Here is an 8783-nt window from a genome sequence, read left to right as displayed (position 1 = left end):
TCGTGATACAAATCTGTCCATGGCAGCTTACAAGGAATATTAAAAAGTCACCAGGATATTTCTCACAGGGCAGTTGATCATAGATCTTATCTGGGCGAGGATGGAAAAAGTTCAGTAAGACCAGGCCATGAGGTGGTCTTTGCCTGCCTCTCCTGAAATCTTTCCTGCAGGACAGCTGATGGTAGATCACCTTGGCTGAGCGCAGGCAGGAAGCGTCTGATGTCTCCAATGCCCTCAAGCAACTTGGCCTCACACTCCAGTCAGCTGTGGCTGGAGTTGCGAGCTGGGGGTAGTGGGTCAACATGCCCTAACATGGTCACTTCCAGTTGTTGTCTTCCAGATGCAGGGCTATGTGCTAATATTTCTGCTGTAGGGAGGTGGGGTGCTACTTCTGTGAGGCTTTCACGCATCCTGCCCACGTCCTCTTGCAAAACAGCTCCCCTCACCACTCTGCCCTGAATTGGGGGCTAGATGCCCATCTAACCTCATCAATTCAGCTTTGTTGTTATCGAGGACAGGGAGGTGTACAATGGTGTATGAAATACTTACACACCACCTTTCAGCCAAAATTCCCTACCAGCTAGTTTAAAAATAAATACCCTAGGATTTAAATGAGAACTTCTTTTGAACACCTCAAATATCCTATTATTCCCTTTGCCTTAAATGGGATGCGATCTTTTGTGAACTCTGGCTTTAATTATTGTTTTGACTGTTGAAGTTTATTGCTTGTTTTGTATTTTGGTTTTATTTACTGTGCCCGCTTAGAAGTGGGTCAACAAATGTGAAAGGTACAAGTTGTGATGATATAAAATCAACTTCAGCCACAAGCACTCTCATACAGACTCTTACAGCCTTTTGTGTTTGTTTTTTTAATGAACCATTTCTTAAAACCCTGCAGTGCCTCCACCCTTCGATTCATATTACAGCATCACTTATAAAGATATTTACACACCTCCAACATCCAAGAGGTCCCCTCCCCACTTGCCACAAAGCAGATGAAGGCCAAGTATCTGCCTGGCAACACTTCCCCTGAAACAATTGAGCCTCATAGCGCAGGTGAAAAACCTGTGAGACTCCAAATCCCATCAACCCCAGGCAGCATGGCCGATGGTCAGGAATATGGGAAGATGGCTTTTGGCAGCAACTGGGGGGGGGCACTGATTCCACAGCCCTGCCTTATAGTGAACTGCTGTCACAGAAGGGGAGGGTCAGCAGAGAGAAGAAACCCCTGACGTTTCTGATTGGTTAAAAAGAAATCACATCCCTGATAAGCAGCCACATGGAGACAACAGGTGGCATGATATCTATTTCCATGAGCACAGTTAAAAGCGCTTCATCTGGCGGCGTTCCTGACGGCGCTGCTTCTTTTCGTTGGGCTCCTGGTTGGCAGCTGAAGAATCTGCAGTGAGCCAAGGCCCTAGGATGTTAACCCAGAGGAGATAGAGTGCTCGACCCGGAGCCTGCAAAAAAAAGAGAAAGGCAAAGATCTTTTCTTAAAGATCCTTCAGGTATGGAGCAACCCAAGTTACAAAAATATATATACCTATAACTATTTTCATACCAATGTGGTATTCCATAAGCTGCTATAAATAATAGGTGGTCTGAAGCCATGTTCCTTTGTCATTGCACGCAAAATGAAGTCTGACCAAACAAAGTAAATGTTATTTATCGTGTTTTTTCTTCTCACTCTTATTTCATAACCCAATTTTTCCATAAGCGTGAACTTCCAGGCCTGAACTTCTTTAACAAGATTGAGAAGCCTGACATTAATTCTCATTTCTCAAAGGTACCCCTTAATCTCTATAGGACAGCATTAGGGCAGTTGATTGAACATTTCTCCTTGCGCCTGGAATCTGGAGAAAAACTATGATTTTTATTCAAACATCATAAGATGTTGGATCAGGCCAAAGGCCCATCTAGTCTAGCATGCTGCTCTCACAGGTCAACCAGACACCTGTACCAAAAATTCCCAGCAAACTGGTATTCTGAGCTTTATTGCCTCCAACAGCAGACATGGTATTTACAGACTACCTCTTTGCAGAAATGATATTTTACAGTCCTCTCCCAATTATTCATCTCCAAAAAGAAGAAGAAGAATAAAATCTTGTTTTGAACACAGATAAGAGTATAAGGTTGTATGAATTCTCCTCCAGGCAGGTAGCGTCTGGGAACTTCAGACACAGTGGGAAAGTTAGAGGTTCATTATGTACCAAACAATGGCGTTAGAAAGACTCACCAAGAGCCAGAAGTACCACACATAGAGGGAAAAACAGCTGAGGACTTGGATTATGGCTGTAAGCAAGATCACATCCTTCAGATGCCTGAGGATAAACAAGAAGAAGCTGGTGTTTACTGGATCAGAGCATAAAAGCCTTGCCTAGCCCTGTGGTCCCAAAACCTTTCACTAGCAGGAAGAGCTACAGAAAACCATCTCTGTCCTAGAGTCTGGAGACTGGAGAAGGGCTGCAGGCAGGCATGGCATGGGAGTGGTGGCGGTCTCTCTCTCTCTCTGTGTGTGTGTGTGTGTGTGTGTTCCAGAAGTAGCCTAGTTAAAAACAACAAGAAATATGACTCCTAGTTGATGCTGGCACATAAGGTTCACTCGCCTAATCTATAGGGATAACAATTCAACAATCTTATTGCTCACTAGGGAGCAAAATGCTTCTCCTGTTGGCTTCACCTCCCTAAACACAGCAAGATCCCTTAAGCGGCCACTCTGCTTTGCTGTCCTTCTTAGTCACCTCTAGCGATGCCACTGATGCTGGAAGTACCGAGGCAACAAAGGCAACTGGTATAATATTTTCTGAGAACAGCCAAGCAAAATGTGAACTTTGAATCTGAATAAATCTATTATCCCACAGCTCATAAACCCCAGTTCCTAAACTCTTAACTGAGCTCCTTGGAGGAAATCCAAATCTTCATTGTTACAATCAATGACCATCATATACTTTTTAAATCTATATTAAGCATCATCTAGTCCATTCAGATTTCTAAAGTTATTTGTAATTTGTTTGCACCAACTGGGATGACAAACGGCAGAAAGGACAAGGAGTGAGAATGGCAAAGTATTTTAGGGGGCAGTGGGAAGGAAGGACTTAGGAACTTCATTCTTCTTAACCACTGGGTGTACACAAGTAGGAAGGGTCCCGTCCCCCCGCAGTTTCTCAGTGAAGGAGCTGGAGAACAAAGCTCTGAGAAGCAGCCAATGGCTCCCCAAAGACACCAGTACCTTTATATGATTCCTGCTCAGGGGTGAAGGAGATCTGTGTATGCACTCAGGCAGCAGATCCTGCTCACCTGGACTTGTGTAGTGTAGACACTCACTCTGCCATCCCCTGCTCCATATTCAGGTCAATTCCACCATCTGCAAGGCTGCCGTCATCCGCAAAAGAAGGCTTTGCCATGGAGCTCATTGAGCGGTAACTGGCCCCGTAGATCATCAAACTGAACACAAATGCAATCTACAAGGAGAAGACAAAAATCAGCAAGGTAAAGTCACCCAGATGGTATTGGGTTCCAACTCTCATCACCCCTGACACTGCTGGCTATGCTTGGTGTGACCGCTGGGAACTGGGAGTCCAAAAGCATCTGTAGTGTGACAGGTTAGTCATTCCTGGACTAAAGCATTTGGAGCCTTTTAAGTCATAGAACCACAGAATTGTAGAGACAAAAATGGACATTGTAGCACTCTTTCAACTACAGCATCTGTCCAGCTTTGGCTCAACTTAGGAATGAAGGACATGGTGGGGTGAGGAGAAGAGGAGGACATGATAAAAGCTTTATAAAATTATACACAGCATAGAGAAATTGAAAAAAAACTGAATGGCAGAAGATTCTGGACAAGCTGCCTCCTCACACACTGCACACTTCAACTTGCATCAGTGTCAGAAGATGTGGTGATTGCCACTGGCTTAAGTGGCTTTTTACAGTCAAGAAGGTGGTTTGTGCACATGCTGTAGGGGGAAGTGAGGGGCAGATGGGGCTCATCACCCTGGGAAGGTAGTCCATCTAAGTGAAGGAAAACTGATCCTAAACTTCTGCTGCCTTGTGGGGTATCTTTGGGAGAAGAAAAGGCTAAGGAGTAAACACTACACAAATCCAGAATGAAGTCCCTAAGGTGGTTGGATGGTGCCTTGTATGCCTCCTCCTGGCAACTCTTGCAGCCAAGCGGGCACCAAATGCATTGCTCTGCTTTCCTTTGGACCACATCAGCAAGGCTGAGAGGGAGGGTCTTGTCATCTGGGCAACCCAAGACCTCAATACACAGTGACGAGGCTTGTACCTCAGAGAGGTCACATAGGTGCTGCTAACACAATACAGTGGTACCTCGACTTACGAATGACTCGACTTACGAATGTTTCGAGTTACAAACAGCGTTCCGAACGCCATTTTGGATGCGGTTTAGATAGGATTTTTTCAACTTACGAATTTTTAAAAATTTTGTCCCCATTGGCTTCGACTTACGAATTTTTCGACTTACGAAGGTCCGTTCGGAACGGATTAAATTCGTAAGTCGAGGTACCACTGTACTGAGCTAGATGGGCTCAATATTCTAACTCAGTATATGGCTTTATATTGTAACAATGCAGTATTTTTACTAAGTTGGTATAAATTCCATTATTTTCAGGGATAAATGAAGGGGCTGGGAGACAACATAGTTTTGGATTGCACTTCCCTCAGTAGATGACAATTTATACCATCAGAGTATACCACCTTCCCCAACACAGTTCCCTCCAGACATTTTGGACTCACCCAACTCCACGCAGTGGCTGTTGCATAGAAGACCACAAAGTTAATAATTCCATAAATGGCCTGAAATTAAGGGAAGCAAAAGTCAGAAATCACATAAAAGGGAAGACACGAAGAATAGTTTTGAATCTTCTTGCATCAAAAACATGAATGTAGTATAAATAAGTTCTGGAGGTGAGTGCCATTGCAGCCCAAACAACACTGTGGACACACAAGAGGGAGGAGGCAGCAGACTTTTTTCAGAAGCAGACAAAAAAAATTAGAAAAAAAGCTGGGGTGGAAGGGTAACCCACAAAACGGCCCAATGAGTGCTGTGTGAGCTAGGGAATACTTTCTGACTGTTTGGGACAAGGAGGGGAAAACTGGGGTGGGGGACTGGGAAAGGAGGGGGAATGGCACAGGGTGATTCTTGAACTGGGAACACTCCACATTACAACGTTTTATTGCAGGTTCCACTAGTCTGATCTAAATCTGAATGAAGCCACACTGGTGAAACCCAAACCCACCGTTCCATCTTCAGGCACAGCAGTTTATGAAGTGACAACTTCATACTAAGTTCCTTCCCTCCCAGACAGATATGGACACAGGCTGTCTTGTAGCTATTGATAGCTAAGGGTGTTTTTTTTTCCAGAAAGAATGACGAGCAACGGCCTATGGAGTAGCTACTTTAGAACAGAATAGTTAAGATAGGATCTGAAAGGGCTCAGGACAGTGTATATCCATTCCACCTTCCTCTCCCTGGTTATTCCAATTAAAAATAAAAAAGGGGGGGGGTGGGCAACCTCCACTCTGATCAGCCCAGTGATTGACTGTGTGTTAAAAACAAATGGTTTGGACATACTGTGCATTCTAACAATAATAATGTAAACAGCAGCTGCAGGATTCGGACTGTGGCATAAAAAAGCTTTTGGTTTCTGGTTTGCTATTATTATTTACCCTTGTGCCATAGTCCCACCACAAGCCACCCTTCCAATGCCCTGGCAGAAGATCTCCTATTGACACAAACAACATGTGTATTTTCCTGAACTGAATAGAGTGAAAGATTATGAGACATGGGGTATGCAGTATGTGTATATGAAGTTAACAGTGCCTAGCTTATTATTTTTTTAGTTGCTATTTTGTTAATGTTGTTAATATTGTTTTATAGATTCTAAATACCATATTGATTTGTTAATCATATAATATGACTTTTGCTGCAATCATGATGTTTATCTTACTTTTTAGTTCTGTTTGGTTAATAGTGTTTTACAGGTGCTAATTATTTTATTGATGATTTATTTATTAATACGATTTATGCTGTATTTGTGATGTTCTATTACAGGGGTCAGCAAACATTTTCAGCAGGGGGCTGGACCACTGTCCCTCAGACTTTGTGGGGGGCCGGACTATATTTTTGGGGGGAAATAGAACCAATTCCTATGCCCCACAAATAACCCAGAAATACATTTTAAAGAAAAGCACACATTCTACTCATGTAAAAACACGCTGATTCCCAGACCGTCCATGGGCCGGATTTAGAAGGTGATTGGGCTAGATCCAGCCCCCGGGCCTTAGTTTGCCTACCCATGTTCTATTATGTTATTGTTATTTCCCTCGGCATTTGTCAGGGGTAGATATCAGAACACTCCCAGAGACAAGAGATACTGTAGGTGTTCTCTGAATGTCCCGGATACTGTAGAGCATATTCTCTTTCATTGTCCACTCCACAGCATGCTGCGTGAACGTGTGTTGTCCCCCCTTCTGGGTGCTCTGACACCGCAGCATGGTGGAAATGTTGGATTCTGCCTGTCTGACATTGACCATAAGGTGACTGCGGGAGTAGCTGAGTTCTTGGCAGCAGTGTCTCAAGGAGTAGTTTAATAGGAAGAAATCTCAGATTACACATACAATTAGTGTATGCAGTTTGCTGTTGCCTCTTTGTATGCATTTTAAATACTTTTGTATGTGACTCTTTTTCTTGCGGTTCTGTTTGTAAAATGCCTAATAAAGCTTTGATAGTCAAATATTGTTATTTATTGTTTGTAAGGTGCTTTGAGATTCATTTGAATGAAAAACAGCATAGAAATGCAACAAATCAAATCATCAACAGCTTCCCTCCCATAGCAAACAGCAGCTTCAGGGCACAGGGTAAGGTGGGGGGCAGAGAGGCAGCGACAGGAGGCTGGTTTGTTTGGACTGGAGCCCAAGACAGAATAGTTAAACCCCATTGCCCCACAGTTCTGATCATGCACATCCCCTGCCCTCTGACTGCTTTTGCAGTAATAAAAAGGTGCATGCTGAACATGTTGCTTGGCTCAGTGCAGGGATTTGAATTCTAAATTTCCTAGGTTCTGGCCCTGATTATCACTAAATCACATTGCCTCCAACTATCACCTAGTCTCAAGCACCCCAGGCTGGCAGGATCTGCACATGCAAGCTTCACTAACGAATGGCTCACACTCAAAGCAGAAGGGGGTTGGGGGGGGGGCAGGCTGCCAATCCTTTCCATGAAGAAACTGAGCTGCCAATCAAAAGAAAAGGAGACTGGCTTTTCCAGCAGCTATGCAGGCCCTTGAATTCCATGTTACGTAGGGCAGGGATAGGCAATAGTCCAAATCCAGTGCTCACCCATATAATTTCTATTCCCCTATTTCTCCCACCCTGACATTTTAGACTTAGAGGTGGTATCTCACAGCTTGCAGCATGTGAGGAAGCAATTCTTACTCCTTTGGGCCTTGCACAAAGTAAAAAGGGAGCGAAAGACGCCCAGAATAGCAGGTAAGGTATTCAGAACTAAATGAGTCTTTTTAGAACTGCAAATACTTTCTGCCCAAAATATCCACTGTATAGAATCTATACACACAGAGCATCACACACTTACATTAGCTCCCAAAATGATCCGCAGATAGAACTTGAGGGTATCCTTGTTTTCTTCAAATATCTGCTTTTTACCTTTTGTTCCCACCTTTCCTTTTGGCTGAAAAATAGAAAAATAGGGATTGAGTCAAATGATATATGTGCTGAATAAGCCAATATCAAGGAAGTTCATTTTAAAAAGAAGAAGAATTACTTATTTTCTGATCTTTCAAAAGGGCCTGGGTGAGTTATTTTCTCTCTTGCACAGCAAGGTTGTGAAATAGTTCAATCTGTCCAATTCTTCTGAGATTTTAATCCAGGTGACTCCTACCCTAACCCAACACTCTGGACTTCTGAATCGCAGAGCAGAGTAGAATCAGCACAAAAGCGAAAACTGAAGTGGCAGTTTTCCGAAATGGACACAGGGCAAACATACGAAGAATATGCAATTATTAGAATTCCAGAACTGTAATATTAAAGTGGGAGAGAGTATTAACCTTAAGTAGTCTAGGTTCCAACAATTCCAAACAGTTCCTCAGCAGCTATACCTTGCTGCCCGGTTACAACCTTAAGCCCAACCTTAAGTCCTCTTTCTACTTATGCCTCTATTCCCCCTTCCCCCTCCCCAGTCTTCGCTTGTTTCTATGTGTCTTTTAAAATTGCATACAAAGCCAGTTCTTTGTAAAGTGCCACATAGATGGCACTACGTTAAAAAATAATAATAAAATAAAATTGCACAGGAAGGAAAGGGGGAATGTGCAGAGATGAAAGCTGATCCTGAAACGGGGGTGTAAAAATATCGAGGGCTGCATCCGAATACGTCGCACATTATATACACCAGCTGACAGAAATGGAGTCAACTCCATTGATTCCAACGGGTCTCCTCTAAGTATGATTTAGCCAGAGAGAACCCACAACCTTCTTCCGACCCCGATCCGTGCCAGGCTTGGCCACCCGCACACAATAATCCCCACCCCACACGCTCGAAAGCTCGGGCCCCTTCACTCACCGCCATGGTGGCTCTACGGCGAGTCCCAACGCCAGGAAGGCAGAAAACCCACCAAGTCAGCACAGCAAGACTTCCGGCACAGCGATCACTACGTCATCGCTCGGGCCAGACGCGGACAACAAACGTCAGTCCTTGGAGGACTACAACTCCCGAAAAGCATCGCGCCGTCGTCATGGAGAGACGGGGAAGC

The 8783-nt window shown here is 43.9% G+C and overlaps 1 protein-coding gene across 1 annotated transcript; it reads right to left on the bottom strand.

Annotated features, from left to right (window-relative positions):
- Window positions 1–853: 853 nt before the first annotated feature.
- On the bottom strand, window positions 854–8673 carry TMEM208 (transmembrane protein 208). The gene is made up of 6 exons (XM_035118049.3): window positions 8594–8673; window positions 7610–7705; window positions 4753–4812; window positions 3325–3461; window positions 2237–2321; window positions 854–1460 (listed from the first exon to the last, which is right to left on the bottom strand). Exons 1-6 carry the CDS (start codon window positions 8597–8599, stop codon window positions 1323–1325), a joined length of 522 nt encoding a protein of 173 aa, XP_034973940.1. The 5' UTR covers window positions 8600–8673; the 3' UTR covers window positions 854–1322.
- Between the last annotated feature and the right edge of the window lie 110 nt (window positions 8674–8783).

The sequence above is a fragment of the Zootoca vivipara genome, chromosome 6 (genome assembly GCF_965207765.1).
Source record: "Zootoca vivipara chromosome 6, rZooViv2.hap1.1, whole genome shotgun sequence".
In the NCBI taxonomy this organism is placed as follows: domain Eukaryota; kingdom Metazoa; phylum Chordata; class Lepidosauria; order Squamata; family Lacertidae; genus Zootoca; species Zootoca vivipara.
Note: the sequence above shows the minus strand (reverse complement) of the source record. Positions and strands in the feature narration are given on the sequence as shown.